The following is a 23,368-nucleotide window of genomic DNA, read 5'->3' on the forward strand; positions in this document are numbered from 1 at the left end:
AAACACATTTTGCTTTTGTGAAACTTTCATTCTTGTAGTGCTGATACTAAAATGTGAACTGTTTATTTAAAAAAAAAAACAGTATGTAGTTTATAGCAAGTTTTGATGAGGAATAATACATCAATAAGAAATTGCTCTTATACCAAATTCTATTAACATGTTCCTGTAGCATGTTCTTAATGTACTAAGAAGAAACTCTTTGTATAAACCAGTTCTGTGAACATCTTCCTGCAGCATGTTCTTGAATTAAAACTACAAATATCATCATTTTGATCTCAGAAAACTGTAGAATGGCTCAAGGTGTTAACCCAAAAAATGGTCTGTTTGATGTTCTGGAAGGAAGGTAAGCAAAATATACCCCTTTTGGTAAAAATTTTAATTGTCTGTGTACATTAGACAATATCTGCATTGCAAATAAAGACTGAATGAAAAAAGGTTTGCGTAGACATTTCATCAATTCAGGAAATGCTCCTCCCATTGTTTTTGTTGTCTAATCATAATACCAAGAATTTACAGCTGTCAAACTCTTCTGTTAACAGTCCCCACCTGTTCCACAAGTCCACTGGAGCAATGCGTTTTACATTATTTGAGTTGCATGTCGGGAGTTTTCTCAATGTTAGATGAGAATGAATTGCCTACTAATGATTTAGTAATTAATTAATTTAATTTGATGCCCATTATAAATCACACAGTGGGAAGTCAAGGACAGAATAACAGCAATATGGAAAGGCTAGATTGCTACTGTGGCTTTGTGGCTCATTGGTATAGTACCAGACTACAAATCCAAAGGTCTCGGATTCATCTCCAGTCAGTCCTAGGATTTTTATCTGTCACTTAGCACTTCTTTCACCTCTGGCAATGTATGTGATTGTGAGTTGCACTGTGGTTCAGAACCCACATTAAACTGTAGGTCTTCCTCTAACTGGCTAGGTAAGTCATCTCAAAGGTTGGAGGAAGGCAACAGCATACCCCTTCCAATAGGACCATACCTAGTAAAGCATTGTGGAGTTCAAAACAATCTATGGATTGATTACTGCTCTATTCAGATTGCTACGCACCACACAAAAGAGGTGTTGAGTCACTGATAGGCACAATGAAAAAGAAGGCTCGACATATTTTGCTTTTGGATGAAGTGCTTCTTTCGAAGTAGAGAACTCCAACACATTCACACAAGAACAAATCGCACACACTTAGCCACTGTCTCATGGCACTAAGGCCTGAATGTGGCTGCGTCTGGTGTGAGCAGCAGTCTTGTGAGATGGATAGTAGTGATAAAGATGAACTGTGGGGTGGGGAGGGTGAGGAATAGCAGGCCAAGGATGGGAGGAAGCTGCTAGTGTTGCCTTTAGGAATGCAGAAAAATGTGAGGCTGCTGTGAGCAAAATCATAAGGCTATGCCTAGAGGAAATGGGGGGGGGGGAAAGGCGGGGGGAGGGGGGGGGGGGGGAAGAAGAAATAGAAAAGTGGAAAGGACCATGTAGGTGATTCGCTGGTGTAGGAACCATGTGTAGTACTGAAGTGGGAGCAGAGAAAGGGATGGGTAGGTTGAGGACAGTGACTAGCAGAGATTGAGGCCAGGGAGGAGTGGTTACGGGAATGAAGAGCAGTTCAGAAAAGCTAGTGTTGGTGGAAAATCCAGATGCATAGGCTGTGAAGCAGACATTAAAGTGAAGAACATCATGTTGGGCAGCATGCTTAGCAACTGGGTGGTTGAGCTGTCTCCTGACCACAGTTTGCCAATTGCTGCTTGCATGACATCGTTAGTAATCATGCCCAAGTAGAATGTGGCACAACAGTTGCAGCTTATTTGGAAGATCAGTGGCTGCTTTAACAAGTGGCCATGCCTTTGATGGAGCAGGACATCTTGTTATAGCATTGGGGTAGGTGGTAGTGGGAGGATTTTTGGGACAGGACTTACATCTAGGTCTATTACAAGGATAGGAGCCTTGAGGTAAGGGGTATGGAGCAGGGGTGGAGTTGGAATGGACAAGGATATTTCAGAGATTGGGTGGGTGGAAGAATACCTTTGTGGGAGGGGTGTAGAGGATATTTCTCATTTCAGGACAAGATGAGGGTGACCGAAACCCTGGCAATCCTTGCAGTCCTACCTTCTATATGCTTGTTAAAGTTAACAAACCCAACAACCCAGAATACCCCATTGTGGCTGGTTGCTGTAACACCACAGAGAGAGTTACTACCTGTATGGATCAACACCTTCATTGTGACTGACTCCAGACCAACATCCTCATTCTTGGTTTCCAAGACAAACTGTATCCTCATCCATAATTACTTTACTGTTGGTGGCATAAACTATGAACAAATCCATGGCACAGTGTGAGCACTTCCATGACACTATACTATACTAAACCTATTCAGGGGCTACCTAGAGGATCTTCTTCCTAACCACCTAGAATTCTAAAGCCCTAACCTCCCCCTCCCCCCCTCTCCCCCTGCTGCTAGGTCATCAGCACAGTAGCCAGTCTGTATGATGGGGCTGTTATGTACCCCTACGGCTGAGCCCCCAGACAACATGAGGGTAGCACTTCTGGTACCTGAGCTGTCACCACCTTGTGTAAGCTTAGGAGGGGTTGCTCATCTTTATGGGACATCAGAACTGTATGCAATCACTGCTGTCCCAGGTGGCTCTTGTGGTGGCTGGGTGGTTCCCACAGGGTTAGCCCCTGATCAGAGTGGGTGGTGCGAAGGCATATGCTCTGCACATGAAGTGTGCTAAGCCCACACTTCTGGCTGCTCTTCTGTGGCTGTCTCGTTAGAAAGTAACGGTTCTCTGTCTGCTCCCACTCTTGCTTCCTTGGTGTTCCCCTCCCTGGCCACCACCTGGGAGGAGGGTGAGGCTGACCAGCTTGGGGGCGAAACCCTTTCCCCATTACTTAGTTTGTTCTAGGACAGATGGTTTCACTGTTACCAAACCACTCCTTTTTTGTCAAACATATAGAAGATAAAATTAGTGAAGTAGAGTCACTCAGTAAGGTGCAATCTGGTTCCCTATTGATTAAAACCTCTTCTGCTGGTCAGTCAGCCTCTTTGTGCTTGCGATCGCTTAGCAGATGTCTCAGTGAGCATCACTCCTCACCAGTTCTTTAATGTGGTCTACACATTATCTTTCTTAGGGATCTTCTCCTTCAATTTGATGACGAAGTAAATACCAACCTAACATGGTGCTGCATTTATTTCATCCGGCAAGTCCAGAGAGGTCCTAAGGGTAATCATGTTGATACCGGCACTTTAAATCTGACTTTTGAGGGGATAACCACCCTCCTCCTCCCCCCCCCCCCCCCCTCCAGCATCTCCATTTTGATCAAAAGTTTTCACGAAGTGATGTGAATCCTATTTGTGGTGACTGTGGCTACCCTGTCCATGTGGGGAGTCCTTGCATTGTACTATCCAAATGTGTGAACTGTTCTGGCTTACACTCCCCTTGCTCTCTGGATTGTCCAATCTATAAAATGGAAAGGAAGATTCAGGAATTCGAAACTCTTGACCATCTATCCTTCTGTGAGGGACAGCAATTCAATGGTCTCCAACCAGTACTGTCAACCTTCACTACTAGTGCATCCTTTCCTTGTCCTCCTCCTCCTCCTCCTCCTCCGCCTCCACTACCTCCCTTACCTCCATCCTGTCTCTCTTCCCTTCTCTCCTCCTGCACAGTTCCCATTCCCTCTCCCACCAGAACATCTCCTTCTCCTCACCCAGAGAAGAAACCCTCTTCTCTGGCACCATCCAGGGATGGGGCTTCCTCGAGGACCCCGTCCCTATTGTCTTAAGGAGAAGAAGCCCTTTACTTTGAGTCAAACAAGGGACCAATTCTCTGTGGGCCTCGAGGCCCTTGTTCTTTCTAGGATCAAGATATTTCTGTGACATGCTGTCTTCCTGATCATACCTCCTCTCACCTTCCAAAGTAGAAGAAGATGAGAAAAGCACAAGACGAGGCCCCCCGTGATGTCCCAGGGGATGTCACCTCTTACCTCTCAATTGGAGTCTGATCTTACATTCGTGGACATCACTCTGTCCTTACTGGTGATGGGCACTGACTCAGCACAATGATCGATTCTGACCCATTCAATGTTCATCCAGGCTCTTGTACTACTACTATCCTCCAATGGAACTGCAATGATTACTATCCTCACTTCTGGAATTGCAGTCTCTTCTTTTTGTCTACTCTGTAGCTTGTTTTGTATTGGAGGAATATCATTTCGTGGATCCTCATTCGCTAACTCTTCATGGTTTCCAAACCTTCTGCTGGATCTGGGTTTGCCTTCTGCAAGCCTCCAGTGGTGTCTGTACATTGGTCCACATGGACAACATTAGTCCCTGGGTTCCTCTTCAAACTGCACTGACAGTGATGGCCGTTTGGATCTACCTAGACTCTGCGGAAACAATATGCAATCTCTATCTCCTCTCAGACTGACCTATGCGTCCTGTTCTTCTATCCCTCCTTCAACATCTCCCTCCTCCCTCCCTTCTCCTTAGGGACTTTAACACCCATAACCCTCTGTGGGGTGATACTGTGACCCCTGAGCAGAACAGGGTTGTTGAAGACCTGATGGTGGGGCTAGATCTCTGCCTCCTCAACACTGGAGTTCCCACTTGCTCTAATGTGGCACATGGCACTTTTTTTTACCATTGATCTCTACATCTCTAGTGCTGAATTCCTCCCCTCCATTCAATGGGTAGTTCATGATGATTTGTGCGACAGCGATCTTTGCCGATTGTCTTATCTTTTATTCAGCATCACTCACCTCAATGCCCTTCCAGGTGAGCCTTTACTAATTCTGATTGGAATGCCTTTTTGTTGGCAGCCGTCCCAACCACTTCACCACATGATGGCAGTGTTGAGTCTGTACAGAGTTTGACTAACGCCATCCTTTCAGCAGCCCCTTCAGCAATTCTCCCTCCCTCTGTTCCGAGCACACGGTCCCGGGTTCGATTCCCAGCGGGGTCAGGGATTTTCACCTGCCTCGAGATGACTGGATGTTCATGTTGTCCTCATCATTTCATTATCATTCCTGAAATTGGTGACATTGGTCTGAGCACATATTGGGAATTTGTATGGGCGCTGATAACGGCGCAGTTGAGCGCCCTACAAACCAAACATCATCATCATCAACCTCTCCCTCGGGATCTCCTGATGAAAGACTATCCCTTGGTGAACCTCCAGAATTGGTGCAGCTATCAAAAACTACTGTTGTGGCCCCCAATGCTACAATCGGCATCCATCTTGTGAGCACCTCCTGGCTTTCAAATGGCTTTGTGGCCGGGTTCACTATGTGATCAAATGCCAGAAACAGATTTGTTGGGAGCAATATGTTGCTGCCATAGGGCTGCATACTCCTTCCTCTCAGAGATGCATTTTTGACCACCATCATCCTACAGGTGCTCCGGAAACTTCCCTGATTGTGTTAATCTTACCAGCCCAGACTTAATTGCTGAACTTATTTCTTGGCATTTTTTTTCCAGGCCTCACTGTCGACCCATTATCAGCCCACGTTCCGTCTTCACAGATGCCATCTGGAGTGAGTCCCTTTATCTTTCATTCCTGCCTTATGATGCCCCATTTAGCAAGTGGAAATACACAGTGCGCTTGCTCTCTGCCCTGACACAGCTGCTGGACCACACTTATTGGTGGCTAACTAATGTCATCTGCTTGCCCTTTTCACTCATCTCTGGAACAATGGAGGAACTCCCTTAGTAATGGTGAGAAGGTATCCTTATTCCCATTTTGAAATCAAGTTAACGGCCTCTTCAGATGGAGAGCTATCGCCCAATCAGTTTTACTAATGCCCTCTGCAAGTTACTTGAATATATGGTGAGTCAAAAGCTGTATTTGATATGTGGATCATGGAGCCTATGTGTTTCAAGTCAATTCACACCTCCTGAAATTGTTTACAATTCAACATTACTTTGTTCTGGATGGTTCTGAAACTTACTTGGAGTCTTGTAATTTACTAGGTCATTGTGTGTATGAATAAATAGGGGCACACACTGCTGAGGCAGGCAGTTCACACACATGTGTACTTCTTCGTGTGTGAACAGTAAACGTGCTTTCAGTGTAGTGTGTTGTGTCTTTCCAATGACTGTGCTCTTCTAAATGGTACTCAGTTCTGGTTTCAAAGTGATAAGACTTAGTGAGTATTGTGAATCAGACATTCAGAGACTTCATGGAACGTATGCATTTTTCCATTTATGTCTTTGAGCAGTCTCCTGAAATACTCAGTTCTTATCTTATTAGCTACCCTGGTGCACACATAAGCAATAAATTTTATATCCTCATCTCTGAATTTATACTTTTCACACAAGGAATTGGAACTCCTTCTCTAACAAGATGATCACGCCTACTCATCATCGCCAATTTCATTCAAACTTATGGTTTATGCAAGGCTTGGGCAGGAATGAAAGTGACAGAAGTGAGTGCTCCAGATGGCCAAGCATTTAGGAGAAGAAAAAAAAAAGTTTGGCAGTGGTCGGGCAAGGCTTCGAGCTATTTATGGCACCATAGTTTCTGGGCAGCAGTTGGCACAGTTAAATGAGTACAGAACGGTAAGTCCATATCTGTGGAGTCAATCTTCAGAAATTTTTTTTTTATTTGCAATTTTATACTTGCAATGCAGATGAACTGAACATGAATAAAGTAACAGCTCATACACAGCACAATTTGCTATAACTCGTTCTGGAAATTTATTGCCTATCGTCTGCCAATGCCTACAGGAGAACACTGGCTATTTTGGGCTGTGGATTCAAAAAACAGTGGATGAGACATGGTAGAATATAAGAATGTCATAACTTACTTACTTACTGCGTTGGCCACACAAACTGCAGTCGGTCTTTGCCTCACCAATCAGCCTCCTCCAGTGTCCTCGGTCCATGTATTCTTCTTCAGACAGCCCTAGTGCACTCATATCCTCTCTGACCTGATCAGTCCATTGGAGTTGTGGTCTTCCCCGTGGTCTTTTGCCTCTAATATCTTCCTCCACTACCTGCCTGATGATCTGGCCTTCTCGACGCATTACGTGTCCATACCACTTCAGTCTTCTTTCTTTGATCATTTCCATGATGTCCATCAGCTTGTATAGCCCCTGCAATTCACAGTTCTTTCTTTTCCTCCATTCATCTCCATCCTTCACTGGCCCAAAAATCTGTCAGGATGGCATTCTCAAATGTAAGGAGTTTTCTTTCCATCTTTTGGGTGATGGTCCAGGTCTCTGCTCCATATAAGAGATGAGCTTGGTCTTTGAGGATCTCGATAGAAGCCAGGACTTTAACAGCTTTCACAGAGCAAATATTTACATGTTTCCTGCTTGTATTCATGCATTAATTTCCTGGTCTATCTCATTCCTTTCATTGAGTATAGCCCCAAGATATTTAAAGTCCCTTTCAAAGACTATGTCCTCCACCTTCAGGGGCCTGTCACCATTTTCTTTGCTAACTACAAGGTATTTTGTCGTATCCATATTCAACCTCAGGCCTGCTCTCATTGCGTCTTCCATTAATGTTCTTGTCATCTGAACTAAGTCTTGCTCTTTCTCTGCTATTAAAACTACATCATCTGCATAGGCCAGGTTGCTGATCCTTCTTCCCAGCTGTATTCCTATCTCTAGGTTTGCTACCTTTCTCAGGGCTCTCTCCCGTACCAGGTTAAACAGGAGAGGGGAGAGGCAGTCTCCTCGTCACACTCCAGTCCTCACCTTGAACTTCTTTGCTATGTTTCCATTTACTTTCACCATGCATGTTGTCTCCTGGGTGCATATCTGTCAGTTTTATGAGTTTTCTGCGAACTTTTATTGTCATATTGCTTGTATATTCACACTTTCATATGCTATTTGGAAGTCCACAAAAAGGCAGCGAACAGTTTTGCGGAATTCCTAGCTCTTTGCTAGCACTTGCCGTATTGTATGTAAATGGTCTACAGTTGACTTTCCCTTTCTGAAATTTGCTTGTTGGAATCCCAGTACTTTCTCGACATTTGGTGTTAGTCTCTTCAGTAACAACAAGCTCAAGATCTCACAAGCTGTACGTAGTAGTGTGATTCCCCTATAGTTACTACATCTCTTTGGGTCTCCTTTCTTTAGTATAGGGCAGATGACAGACTCATTCCATTCTTCTGGGGTTCTTTTCTTCTTACAAATTCAGCAGATTGTAGAGTAGCTCTTCCCTCCTTCAGCATCTCTGCAGGTATGCCAACTGTTTCTGGTGTCTTCCCCCTCTTCAACAGTTTTATGGGCGTTCTTACCTCTTCCATGCTTGGTAGTTCGTACTTTCCCAATGGTACAGTATATCTGTTTTCTCTATATGATTCTTCTTCTTCATTTTTTGTTGTAGCACTCATGGTGTTTACATCCATATTCAGGAGGTTTTTGAAGTAGTTTTTCCATTCCTCCATAGCTTTCATTTCATCTGTGATTATCTGTCCTTCTTGACCTCTGAGCACGCCAATCCTTGGATTGTATCCTTTCTTGAAGAACCTGACTGTCCTGTAAGACTTTTACAGGACTTCTTCAAAAATGCTTCAAATGGCTCTGAGTACTATGGGACTTAACATCTGAGGTCATCAGTCCCCTAGAACGTAGAACTACTTAAACCTAACTAACCTAAGGACATCACACACATCCATGCCTGAGGCAGGATTCGAACCTGCGACCATAGTGGTCGCGGGGTTCCAGACTGAAGCACCTAGAACTGCTCAGCCACACCGGCTGGCTACAGGACGTCTGCCAATTTTATTTTACTGTTTATGAACTATCGCTTTTCTGTTCAGAGGACTAGTCGTGCTTCTCTACCTGCTTCCATGTATCCCAACCTTGTTCTTTCATCCCGTTCATTTGTCAGCCATAACAGTTTTGCTGTTTTTCTCTTGGTGACTGCATCTCTACATCACTGCTTCATCAAAATCTTAGAAACTTAAAACAACCCTGTACAAAAATACTTGACTGATGTGATGAAGCCGTATCTGCCAGAGAACAAATTTCTTTTATTAATTGACTAGTGGGAAAAAGAAACAAATCCACAGTTATACAATGAGATTTTTCAAGATGGAGGGGGATTGCCATTGTGCTGTATTAAAATGATTCCTCCAATTACACTCCGCTAGTGCAACCACACAATATCTGTTTTTATTGTCAGGTAAAAAGTTTGATCAAAAAGGCTCAAAACTGCTCTTGTCTGGTTGAGAGAGAAAAAGAAATCACATCCCAAGAAGACTGCATCAAAATGCATTCCACTGTATGTCACTAGGTACCCTCACCAATATTTAGTGAAATGATGCATTGTGCATGGTTTGTTTCAAACAGTGTGGTGATAATGAATCTTTTATAAATGTAAACCACATTTCTTTTTATATAGAAACTTTAAAGCATACATGTAATTGTAAAAATACGATGTTTATAACGCGTGCAACATGTGGAGAAAATAACTACATCCCTTGATTTTATGATAAATATCATCCCAGCACCTGTGAATCATCAACTGTAAAATAATAAAAGTAACTAATTTTATATGAGAAGTTCTCATGGAAAACTTACAATCCCTTCTGGAAATTTATTTCCAATCCCAGGTTTCCCTTTGCCTTTTCTTTTCAAGACTTTTATGAAAGTATTAATAAATACGATATATTGGACACTGCTTCACTTCATTTGCAGTGTAAGAAAGATAAAAATTGAAAATATAAAGTGTTTCCTCACAGGGACTCGACCATCCCACAACCCTCATATTACCATTCTGTACTCTTTCAGTGGTGCCAACTGCTGCCTGTAAACTACACTAACGTAAATGGCTTGTGCCTCACCTGACCTGCATAGAAAATGCTATTTTTCTGCTAAATACTTAGCCATCTGGAGCTCCCAGATCTGACACTTCCTTTTCTGGTAAAGCCTTGCACGCACCATAAATTGGATCAAAGTCAATGACGACAAGTACAGTGCTTGCAAAATGCCATAGGCCACTAGATGCGCCATCAGCTGGGAGAAGCGTGGTGAGAGCAGCAGAGGTGGGGGATCACTCAGAGTGCTGTAGGAGAAATGCCTAGCACTGGAGGTGAAGTGCCATCCTAAACTGAAGCCTACACTTGTAAATATTATGTGGGGCCCCTCGATGCCCACAGTTGCATTGTGACCATTCAGAGAGATCTGTGACCTCTTCTTTGGTTAGTATATAAAAAGAATTCCACTTAAAATGCAGCAATTTATTGTTTCCTAGTTTATTAATCATTTGTAACTTTTAGAGAAGAGCCACAAATGGGGAAGTTTGAGTAAAACCTACACATTTCTCTTGTTGCCATGTTAAAAAATTTTTTCTTTTGCCAAAACTCAGTGAAGTTTACACAGTCTCATCTCACTAACATGCTGTGCAGATGCAATTGCAAGAGAATTCTGAAATAGTGGTTTATTAAGTTTATAACTGAGAAAAAGTAAGGTCAGCAACTTATGCAAAGAACATACTCAGTACTAAATAAATGTGTAATTATGTCACTTATGTTGTTTCAAAACATATTACATTCCTCAGTTCACCAGCTATCAATGGCTCTTAAAAATTACATTCTCTCATTGGAAAAATCTGTAGTTAGTGGTCTTATAGTAGCATTCTCACTTCCCATGCATGGGGTCCTGGGTTCAATTCCCGGCGGGGTCAGGGATTTTCTCTGCCTCAAGATGACTGGGCATTGTTGTGTCATCTTTATCATCATCATTCATGTCTTACTTCCACATGAATATCGCAGTAACTGTGACCATTAATGAAATGATGGGTACATCGTAGTGAAGCTGACATAAAGCTACAAGTAAAGCGTTAATGAAATTTTTGTACCGAATAGGTTCTGTAAACTTCTTTGAGGAGGATTACAGGACATGCATGTCGATTCTGTCATCACCAGCCAGCCAAAATGTGGCAAATATTTGTTTGCCTCCCCTCCTGCACATAAGAATGAACTTGCCCGCCTCTTCAGATGGTTGCCCAGCTCTTTGGATGGAAACTGGTTACTGTACATTGGCCACTGTATCCTGCGCGGCCTATAGATGTGACCCCCTTGTGAAAGGTCATTCACTATTGGTTATATAATGTAGATTTATTTACTAATTATACTTGTCAACAATGTTACCAGTGTAATGCTCCAGCATTGTTTCAATTCTGTTGCTGAATTTGTAGAGACCAAATTACCCCACATGTAACTACGAGGCGTGTTTTTAAGTAAGGTCCGTTTTGTTGTAGACACTAATAATTCGCATGCTTACCGCAACGAGCATGTGCGTTGTGTACCAGGATGCCTCGGGAACAACTGTGCTCAGTTTCAGCGCTGCAGCTAACCTGTACGGTTCTTTTCTGTGCTTTCAAAATGTTTAAGACTGTCAACTCGCCAGCCCCATGTGAGGTTCGCTCGGTGATACGGTTTTTGACAGCAAGGAACCTGTCTCCTGCAGAAATTCATCAACAGATTTGTGAAGTGTACCGCGATACTGTTATGAGTGCAAGCAAAGTGCGTAAGTGGGTATGAGAATTCAAAAATGGCCATGACAATGTCCATGATGAGGACCACTCTGGTCACCCTTCTTTGATTACAGATGATTTGGTGGCTTCAGTTGAAGCGAGGATTCATGATAACAGGCGCTTCACAATAACAGGTCTCTCAAATGAATGTTCTCATGTGTCGAGATCAGTGCTTTACAACATTGTTACTGAACACCTAAAGTTTAGGAAACTGTGCTCCCATTGGGTTCCGAAACTCCTAACACAGGACCACAATTACCAAAGATTTGAGTGTGCTATGAAGTTCTTGACTTGTTATCATGAAGAAGGTGATGGCTTCATGAGTCAGATTGTAACTGGAGACGAAATATGGGTTTTACATATCGTGCCTGAATCAAAGCAACAGAGCATGGAATGGAGACACACACACTCGCCTGTAAAGGTGAAGGCCAGACAGACTCTGTCCCAGTGCAAAATCATGGTGTCGGTGTTTTGGGATAGGCATGGTGTTTGGTCGACCTCATGCAACAAGGAACCACTATCAAAGCAGAAGCATACTGCCAAACCCTGAGAAAGCTACACAGAGTGATTCAAAACAAAAGGGGTCGCATGCTGGCAAAGGGAACTGTCATTCTCCATGACAATGCAATACCTCACACTGCAGGTCAGACCCGCGATTTATTGGACAGTTTTGGCTGGGACGTTTTAGACCACCCACCCTAAAGTCCTGATCTTGCGCTGAGTGATTACCATCTGTTCCTCCAACTCAAACAAAACCTCAGAGGCAATCGTTACAATGATGATGACAATGTGACAACGGCAATGAACTCTTGGTTATTGGAGCTGGCAGCAAGTTTTTATGAAGAAGGTATTAAAAAATTAGTTGAGAGGTATGATACGTGTTTCAACGAACTTGGCAACTATGTCGAAAAATAGAGTGAAGTGTGTACTTTCTGAAAATGAATTTACTTTTTTGAAATAACCTATATATATATATATATAAAAACATAGATGATGTGACTTAACGAACGAAAGCGCTGGCAGGTCGATAGACACATAAACATACACACAAAATTCTAGCTTTCGCAACCAGCGGTTGCTTCATCAGGAAAGAGGGAAGGAGAGGGAAAGACGAAAGGATGTGGGTTTTAAGGGAGAGGGTAAGGAGTCATTCCAATCCCGGGAGCGGAAAGACTTACCTTAGGGGGGAAAAAGGACAGGTATACACTCGCGCGCACACACACACATATCCATCCACACATATACAGACACAAGCAGACATATTCAAAGGCAAAGAGTTTGGGCAGAGATGGCAGTCGAGGCGGAAGTGCAGAGGCAAAGATGTTGTTGAATGACGGGTGAGGTATGCATGCCTACGTAGATCAACACCTTCAACCCATTACATGCAGTCTCCCATCCTTCATCAAAGACACCAACCACTTCCTCGAACGCCTGGAATCCTTACCCAATCCGTTACCCCCGGAAACCATCCTTGTAACCATTGATGCCACTTCCTTATACACAAATATCCCGCACGTCCAGGGCCTCGCTGCGATGGAGCACTTCCTTTCACGCCGATCACCTGCCACCCTACCTAAAACCTCTTTCCTCATTACCTTAGCCAGCTTCATCCTGACCCACAACTTCTTCACTTTTGAAGGCCAGACATACCAACAATTAAAGGGAACAGCCATGGGTACCAGGATGGCCCCCTCATACGCCAACCTATTCATGGGTCGCTTAGAGGAAGCCTTCTTGGTTACCCAAGCCTGCCAACCCAAAGTTTGGTACAGATTTATTGATGACATCTTCATGATCTGGACTCACAGTGAAGAAGAACTCCAGAATGTCCTCTCCAACCTCAACTCCTTTGGTTCCATCAGATTCACCTGGTCCTACTCCAAATCCCATGCGACTTTCCTTGATGTTGACCTCCACCTGTCCAATGGCCAGCTTCACACGTCCGTCCACATCAAACCCACCAACAAGCAACAGTACCTCCATTATGACAGCTGCCACCCATTCCACATCAAACGGTCCCTTCCCTACAGCCTAGGTCTTCGTGGCAAACGAATCTGCTCCAGTCCGGAATCACTGAAGCATTACACCAACAACCTGACAACAGCTTTCGATCCCGCAACTACCCTCCCGACCTGGTACAGAAGCAAATAACCAGAGCCACTTCCTCATCCTCTCAAACCCAGAACCTCCCACAGAAGAACCACAAAAGTGCCCCACTTGTGACAGGATACTTTCCGGGACTGGATCAGATTCTGAATGTGGCTCTCCAGCAGGGATACGACTTCCTCAAATCCTGCCCTGAAATGAGATCCATCCTTCATGAAATCCTCCCCACTCCACCAAGAGTGTCTTTCCGCCATCCACCTAACCTTCGTAACCTCTTAGTTCATCCCTATGAAATCCCCAAACCACCTTCCCTACGCTCTGGCTCCTACCCTTGTAACCGCCCCCAGTGTAAAACCTGTCCCATGCACCCTCCCACCACCACCTACTCCAGTCCTGTAACCCGGAAGGTGTACACGATCAAAGGCAGAGCCACGTGTGAATGCACCCACATGATTTTCCAACTGACCTGCCTACACTGTGAAGCTTTCTATGTGGGAATGACCAGCAACAAACTGTCCATTTGCATGAACGGACACAGGCAGACAGTTTTTGTTGGTAATGAGGATCACCCTGTGGCTAAACATGCCTTGGTGCACGGCCAGCACATCTTGGCACAGTGTTACACCGTCCGGGTTATCTGGATACTTCCCACTAACACCAACCTGTCAGAACTCCGGAGATGGGAACTAGCCCTTCAGTATATCCTCTCTTCTCATTATCCGCCAGGCCTCAATCTCCTCTAATTTCAATTTGCCGCCGCTCATACCTCACCTGTATTTCAACAACCTCTTTGCCTCTGTACTTCCGCCTCAAGTGACATCTCTGCCCAAACTCTTTGCCTTTACAAATGGCTGCTTGTGCCTGTGTATGTGCGGATGGATATGTGTGTGTGTGCGCGAGTGTATACCTGTCCTTTTTACCCTAAGGTAAGTCTTTCCGCTCCCGGGATTGGAATGACTCCTTACCCTCTCCCTTAAAATCCATATCCTTTCATCTTCCCCTCACTTTACCCTGTTTCTTGACGAAGCAACCATTGGTTGCGTAAGCTAGAATTTTGTGTGTATGTTTGTGTTTGTTTGTGTGTCTATCGACCTGCCAGCACTTTCGTTTGGTAAGTCACATCATACATATACATATCTAAAAACAAAGATGATGTGACTTACCAAACGAAAGCGCTGGCAGGTCGATAGACACACAAACAAACACAAACATACACATAAAATTCTAGCTTTCGCAACCAACGGTTGCTTCGTCAGGTGTTGTCCTCTACGGTACACATATGGACTCTGAAATGTGTACCAGAAGAATGGGGAAAGGGAATACTAGTTTCAGTGTTCAAGAGTGGAGACAGAGAAGTATGTGATAACTGTTGAGGGATCACACTTGTACCACAATTAGCAAAAATAATGGAGATTATAGTGGGAAGAAGATTGAGGAAAATAGTGAAAGGTTACTTAGAGTAGGTTTTCAACATGGTAGATCAACAGTAGACCCAATCGTGAGTATGAGACAGTTGATGGAGAGGCATTGGGAGTATGGGAAAGATCTTCTAATGATATTTCTTGTCTTAGTGAAGGCTTACAATAGTGTCCTGGAGAAAAGGTTTGGGAAAATTGGAGAGAAAGGGAGTTGGAAAATAAAAAAGTGAAATTCTTGAAGCAGTGTATGACAAAAGATATTCATATAGCAAGGGAGATGACCTTATTGCTATCTACCAATGAGATTGTAATGTAGGGAACCAACAGTACAAGAACCAAGAGACATCTTAAATGAAAAGCTGAGAAATATGGAATGAAATTCTGTGTGGAGGAAAGAAAGACTACAGCAGAGACATAGAAGGCAAGGGACAAATTAATAGTCAAAGCAATAATGTTGAAATTGTGGATAACTTTAAATAATTAGAAAAGAATGCAAGAATGGAGGCAGAAGTTAGCAAAAGGATACAACAGAGCAGTGCTTTTTACCAGTGTGGAAGGGTCTTAGTCTCTGAAAGGGAGGTGCCAATAAGTGTAAGGAAGTCCTGTACAAGACATACTTTATGCCCATGCTGATGTGCGAGTCACAGACCTGGCCAAGGACAAGAAAAGAGGAGAGTAGAATCCAAGCCAGTGATGTGAAATTTCTAAGAAATACTTTAGGAAAAACTAGGAGAGACAGTGAGAAATGAAGATGTTAGGAATGAAACTTTAGTAGAAAATTTGAAAAAGAGAATGGAAAAAAAACAGGTTAAATGGTTTTGGCATGTAAAGAGAAAAAGAAGGTAGAAGAATACCAAAATGATGATGGAGGCCAAGTTTCAGAGCAAGAGGGAAACCTAAATCAGATGAGTTGACCAGTTTTAGAAGAAGGAATCTGGAATGGAACAAAACAGTTACAGAAGAAGAATGCTTGAAATATGGGAAATAGGAGAAGTACCTTAAATGTTACAACCCAGCCTGATGCTGAATAAAGTGAAAACCAAGACGATGATGATGATGATGATGATGATAAATACTCATTTATTTAAAAATAGGAATCATTGTTTAAAACCAATCATCACAAAAAGATAGCTGTATTTTGTCCTTCAAGGTGTATGTCTTTAAAAAAATGTCATTGCAACTACAAGCTACATACTTCTTTGACAATTGCTACAGTTTGTATCCCATTTCATAAACAAGGTTTTATGGATAAATAAATATGCAAATATATAACAAATACATTATCAGTGCTCATTTAAGAGGGCCTAAGCACTGTGATTCGACTACTTATTATAGAGATTAAAAATGCTTTAACAAAACTGATTATTAATAGCACGTGCAACCACTATTTTAATGTTTTTTCTACTTTTAAATAATTGAATAGATGCTAAAGGTAAATACACTCTGAAGGTGGTCCGTATGCATTTCCTGCTATTTTCCATTCATTATGACATCTTACTGAGATGCTTATATTTTCCCACCTCCGCGTTGCAGTTTTTGTGTGTGTGTGTGTGTGTGTGTGTGTGTGTGTGTGTGTGTGTGTGTGTAAAATGCCCAGTCGATGTGCTGTTGTTTTCACGTCAATTCTACAAACAGAGAGAGTTGTTTAGTTCTCGGGGTGTTGTAAAATTCCTGGATTTGTCTTGTCGCTGTGCAGCCAATGAAAAAGATTGCGGAAGACTCCCAAATAAATTCCAAAGTACAGTGCAGTTTTAACACCAATATATTTCCAGGACTCTGGTGTCCGAGCCTGATGAACTGTACTGGTTACATCACATGTACCCAAAGTTGACATCAAACAACACAATATACAAAACAATCAACAAACGAGTGAGCCTACAATACATTTGCTCGCAACCCTAGCCAAAAAGACGAGTGCTCCAAGGTGCCTGCGTGACCTCTATTTATACTTTTGTTAACAATTACCTGCAATGAAAATAACAATTTTATGTAAAATCGCAATTAAAAGTTAAACCAAATATGAGATACACATTGCTAAAAATTTACAATCTCAGTGCTGAACAAGGTGAACCTATTTTCAACTTAGTTACGAGTTAATATAACATTTTCTGACTAATTATGTTACAGGTAACAATTACATTTCTAAATTTGTTTATAACAAATCAACTAGTGCCTGAATTTTAGTGCTAACATATATCAGAGATTCAATTAACATGCTTTATTTATATGTTCTATTTAATTTGCTGTAGTAATTTTATAATGATAGGTTTACTCGTACATCCTGACCATGTGCTACATTTCTTTTGATTTGTTACAGTATTAATTTCACATTTATATTGTGTTTTTCACATAAGAACAATGTTAATCAGCAAAGCATCATTTTCTAATCATATGCATACTGAAATAGTGGCTATTTTTGTATGCAATTTGGAAACAGGTCACTTTACAATTGGGCAATTAGGACTGGTGTTTATCTTTAATGCTCTCCGAGGGGTTCTGATAGGTAGCAATGAGATACAGTAATATTTCATTACTCTGTTGAGCATACATTGAAATGCTCCTCACTGTTTAATTTATTAACATCAGTGTTTCTTGAGCATATGCTAATTTATGATGTGTATAACAGCTCCTTCTTTCTCCGTATGTTTTGAAGAATTTAGATGCCAATATAAATTGTGTACACTTATCATGTGACCTTTGGTATAACTAGATTAAGGGAGTCAAATTACATCAGTAGTGTTTAATGAATGTCTGCAAGATTTGTGACCATGGAACTAATATTCTGAGGCATTTTACCACAGTAAGAAGTATTAAATGATCTAATGTAAGCCATGAATTCACCTCAGTTCTGAAATTTGTTGGACATATTTCTTAGTGTTTGAAACTGTATTTTTCACATAACTTTTTGTACATAATTTTACTTAAAACCATTGTTTTATTTATTTGGTTATATGTGTATACAGTCTGAGGCATTTTTGTGCAAATATGTTTATGTTTCATAGTCACTTAGTTGTGATATCCAAACTGTATCACTTAATAATTTGAGTCTAAACTGTACCACTTTCTCTCTTTACAGACCCAGCAGGGTGATGGTGGTGTCTCATCATATCTACAAGAAAACAAAGTACCTGTTCCTTTCCTAGTTATGATGATACTTCAGTTTGCACTTATAATTATTGATCGGTCACTATTCTTGCGGAAATTTATTCTTGGGAAGATAATTTTTCAGTTTTTCTTAGTTATTGGAGTCCACATATGGATGTTCTTTGTACTGCCTGCGGTCACAGAAAGGTATATATTTTTCTAATTATTATTCTGCTGTCTATGAATAAGAAATTATTGGATAGTCTTAATATCTGTGGAAATCCTGGTACATTCAATTTCACATCCCTTATCCCCTCCTCTCTCCACATTAACCGTAAAAATAGTGAATTGTACATATCTTTTGATGTTGGTCTTCATACCTCCCTCATTTTCTCCTCATCTCCTATTCCTGCATTTCCTATTCATTTTCTTCTCATTTTCCACCTTTCCAACTCCCCTCTTCTCCTTTCCTCCACAAACTGTTCTCTTCATTACCTTATCTGACCTCTTTTTCACACTTCTCTTCTCTCCTCATTCTTTCTTCACGTTCTTTACCTCCAGTTCACATCATTCTCTCATCCTTTTCCTTCCTCCTCTCCTTTTCCTATTTACCTTCATATTTTCTTGCTCATGTCCTGCCCCTCCTGCTCCTCTGCTGTTCCTCCTGTTCCCCTCCTTTTTCCTCCTACTCTCTGTCTTTCCATCCTCCTCCTACTTATTTCTCCTCTTGCCCCTTCCTCCTCCTCTATCCCCTCTCCCTCCTCTACCCCCTTCCTCCTCCTCCTCCTCCTCCTCCATTGTCCCTTCTCCTTTTTCTTCCCCTCCCCCATCCTTCTCCTCCTCCCTCCTCCCTCTGTCTTATCTCCACCTCCTCCATCACATCCACCACCAACTTCATATATATAGATTTTGTGTGTGTGTGTGTGTGTGTGTGTGTGTGTGTGTGTGTGTGTGTGTGTGTGTGTGTGTGTGTGTTTTAGCTGTAAGAGGTAAGAGTTAGTATTATGTACAAGTTGTTACTCTGCAGCTGTGTGCTTGTACAATTTCTAGAGATTTCTGGTAATGAATTGGCTTTATAAAACTGCCATTAAAGATAGGAGTTCATGTTATTGTGCTTGTTTACTAAGATTGGCCGTCCTAAAAGTATATGTGGTCTTGGAGAGTGTCCTGGCATCTATAATGTTAAATGATGATGATCTTCATTATGCTTTCATAATTATTTATTCTTAATGGCTGACCTCGTGCAGCTTGTAGTGTTCCAGCCTCTAAGTGTGTTGTCCGCAGTAAAGGCTTTCATAAATAATGCAGGCACTGTTCAGCACAGACATATTCAACAAATAGCACATTAGTGGATGACTGCCTTTTCTGTGCCAAAGCTAGATTCATTAGATGAGTGGTCTGTAATTCTTTGTAATTTCGCCTTCTCTACTTTTGTGAAGTACTTGCATTGTATTAGTGGTCAGCCTCAGGAATAGGAGACCTCTGATGCACAACAAATTGCCCAAAAATCGTTGAGTACCATAAAATTTCAAGAAAAAAAAAAAAAAAATTGGTTGCAGAAAACACTTCAGTTACACTGCTCAAAACTCTTGAGTGTCAGCTGTGAATAATATGTATTCATTTATATGTATTGCATGATTTTTGCCTGTTTATTCAATTTTATTATAATCATCAGTGTTTCTTTCATGTATGTGTTTATCTTGACTGGCATCTTTTTTAAAAGAGTAAGTGAACTTGTTCAGATTCAATAAATCTGTATAAATTCCAGGCCTTTTAATGCTTCTCTGCCACCCCAGATGTGGTACATGGTGAAATGCTTCTACTTACTATTATCTGCATACCAGATAAGGAGTGGTTATCCAACTAGGATATTACGGAACTTCTTGTGCAAGAAATATAATATCATCAATCTCTGTCTCTTCAAGCTGTAAGTAAACAAACTTGAAGTGGGAATTTATTTTTTGAAATGTTATCTTTTTTTAAGTTTAAGTAGCTTATTGTTAGAAATCAGCAACAAGTAATGCCTTGGGATGACCATTTTTAAGGCAGTTTTGTAAGAAATTGTTACACTGTCAGTGACTCCCTAATGACGGTACTGACTTGGATTCTGCCATTGTGGATACTTGTTCATTTCACTGTGTGTGTGTGTTCTACTGCTCATTTCATTAGCACAGTGAAAACAAAAAATTCCAAGGATGAAAGAGATATGTAATAACATATCAACAGAACTCACCATAACGTTAAAAGTTTGGCATTTCTGGCTTAATGTCTTAGTAGATATGATTTTATTTGCAGTTGTTTGTAAATTGTGTGGTGTGCTTTATGTAAGTAGTGTCATTATTTATGTTATCAGGACCAACAAAGCACTTGGCCTCAGTGCTGAAAATTCTGTTGTGTATGTGGAGAGACAACGGAAACTCCTACAGCCAATAAATGTAGCTCCTTAAACAATAGATCACACCCTGTTTCTACAGTAAACTGAAATTGGCTTTTCCAAAAGGGGGAGGCATAAAAAATAAAGTACTTGTTCTCCATTCTCTCCCTTTCCAGCAGTCTGTAAGCTCCCTTGCAGAAAATCTGTTACAGTTTATCTAGGTTAGCACCCACTGCTTTGCTCACATAGCCTGTATGCTCTGCACATATTTTTGTTTTCTCTAATCGAATTTTAATGTTGTCTATAAATTGCAACACCTTCTGAACTTTTCAGATTAATTAAGGACATGGTCTTTGCCGAATGTTGTTCTGACCAAAAAGTGATTCTCATAGGTGGAGCCCAAGGGTTTTGTTAATCATACCTTTTGCATTTTTTGGTGGTATTTCTGTATGATATTTCATCCTTAACACATATTTCTGTGTATCTAACCAGTAACTGAAATATCAGTTTTCATAGATTTAGCTTTGAAAATTTTTTAATATAACAAAATATTTTCCTAAATATCTTCATCCCTTACTTCACCTCCCTTAGGGGCTGAATTACCAAAAACAATGAAACACATTTCTATTTTCTCTTTATTTATTTTTTTTTTAAAGGGAGAGAGAGAGAGAGAGAGAGAGAGAGAGAGAGAGAGAGGGGCCAAATATCAGTTTTCATAGATGTAGCTTTAAAAATGCTTTAGTAGTTCTGTAATAGTGATTTATTTTCAAAAAAACTTTCAGCCACTAGTTTAGCTGCTTAGAGGCTGAAATTTCAAAACTACTTAAATATGTATTTTAATAGAGGGAAACATTCCACTTGGGAAAAATATATCTAAAAACAAAGATAATGTGACTTACCAAACGAAAGTGCTGGCACGTCGATAGACACACAAACAAACACAAACATACACACAAAATTCAAGCTTTCGCAACAAACTGTTACCTCATCAGGAAAGAGGGAAGGAGACGGAAAGACAAAAGGATGTGGGTTTTAAGGGAGAGGGTAAGGAGTCATTCCAATACCCGGGAGCGGAAAGACTTACCTTAGGGGGAAAAAAGGACGGGTATACACTCGCGCGCGCGCGCGCGCACACACACACACACACACACACACACACACACACACACACACACACACACATATCCATCCACACATATACAGACACAAGCAGACATATTTAAAGACAAAGAGTTTGGGCAGAGATGTCAGTCGAGGCAGAAGTGCAGAGGCAAGAATGTTGTTGAATGACAGGTGAGGTATGAGTGGCGGCAACTTGAAATTAGCGGAGATTGAGGCCTGGTGGATAACGGGAAGAGAGGATATATTGAAGAGCAAGTTCCCATCTCCGGAGTTCGGATAGGTTGGTGTTAGTGGGAAGTACCCAGATAACCCGGACGGTGTAACACTGCGCCAAAATGTGCTGGCCGTGCACCAAGGCATGTTTAGCCACAGAGTGATCCTCATTACCAACAAACACTGTCTGCCTGTGTCCATTCATGCGAATGGACAGTTTGTTGCTGGTCATTCCCACATAGAATGCATCACAGTGTAGGCAGGTCAGTTGGTAGATCACGTGGGTGCTTTCACACGTGGCTCTGCCTTTGATCGTGTACACCTTCCGGGTTACAGGACTGGAGTAGGTGGTGGTGGGAGGGTGCATGGGACAGGTTTTACACCGGGGGCAGTTACAAGGGTAGGAGCCAGAGGGTAGGGAAGGTGGTTTGGGGATTTCATAGGGGTGAACTAAGAGGTTACGAAGGTTAGGTGGAGGGCGGAAAGACACTCTTGGTGGAGTGGGGAGGATTTCATGAAGGATGGATCTCATTTCAGGGCAGGATTTGAGGAAGTCGTATCCCTGCTGGAGAGCCACATTCAGAATCTGATCCAGTCCCGGAAAGTATCCTGTCACAAGTGGGGCACTTTTGTGGTTCTTCTGTGGGAGGTTCTGGGTTTGAGAGGATGAGGAAGTGGCTCTGGTTATTTGCTTCTGTACCATGTCGGGAGGGTAGTTGCGGGATGCGAAAGCTGTTGTCAGGTTGTTGGTGTAATGCTTCATGGATTCCGGACTGGAGCAGATTCGTTTGCCACGAAGACCTAGGCTGTAGGGAAGGGACTGTTTGATGTGGAATGGATGGCAGCTGTCATAATGGAGGTACTGTTGTTTGTTGATGGGTTTGATGTGGACGGACGTGTGAAGCTGGCCATTGGACAGGTGGAGGTTAACATCAAGGAGAGTGGCATGGGATTTGGAGTAGGTCCAGGTGAATCTGATGGAACCAAAGGAGTTGAGGTTGGAGAGGAAATTCTAGAGTTCTTCTTCACTGTGAGTCCAGATCATGAAGATGTCATCAATAAATCTGTACCAAACTTTGGGTTGGCAGGCTTGGGTAACCAAGAAGGCTTCCTCTAAGCGACCCATGAATAGGTTGGCGTATGAGGGGGCCATCCTGGTACCCATGGCTGTTCCATTTAATTGTTGGTATGTCTGGCCTTCAAAAGTGAAGAAGTTGTGGGTCAGGATGAAGCTGGCCAAGGTAATGAGGAAAGAGGTTTTAGGTAGGGTGGCAGGTGATCGGCGTGAAAGGAAGTGCTCCATCGCAGCGAGGCCCTGGACGTGCGGGATATTTGTGTATAAGGAAGTGGCATCAATGGTTACAAGGATGGTTTCCGGGGGTAACGGATTGGGTAAGGATTCCAGGTGTTCGAGGAAGTGGTTGGTGTCTTTGATGAAGGATGGGAGACTGCATGTAATGGGTTGAAGGTGTTGATCTACGTAGGCGGAGATATGATCGGTGGGGGCTTGGTAACCAGCTACAATGGGGTGGCCGGGATGATTGGGTTTGTGAACTTT

The 23,368-nt window shown here is 42.1% G+C and overlaps 1 protein-coding gene across 1 annotated transcript in view; it reads left to right on the forward strand.

Annotated features, from left to right (window-relative positions):
* Window positions 1–23,368, forward strand: part of LOC126263224 (piezo-type mechanosensitive ion channel component) — a 686,714-nt gene that overhangs the window by 605,513 nt on the left and 57,833 nt on the right. Inside the window, exons 40-41 of the mRNA XM_049960308.1 lie at window positions 18,094–18,308; window positions 19,870–20,028. Coding sequence (XP_049816265.1) covers window positions 18,094–18,308; window positions 19,870–20,028 — 374 coding nt within the window. The remainder of the gene's footprint in view (window positions 1–18,093; window positions 18,309–19,869; window positions 20,029–23,368) is intronic.

The sequence above is a fragment of the Schistocerca nitens genome, chromosome 6 (assembly GCF_023898315.1).
Source record: "Schistocerca nitens isolate TAMUIC-IGC-003100 chromosome 6, iqSchNite1.1, whole genome shotgun sequence".
Lineage (NCBI taxonomy): Eukaryota > Metazoa > Arthropoda > Insecta > Orthoptera > Acrididae > Schistocerca > Schistocerca nitens.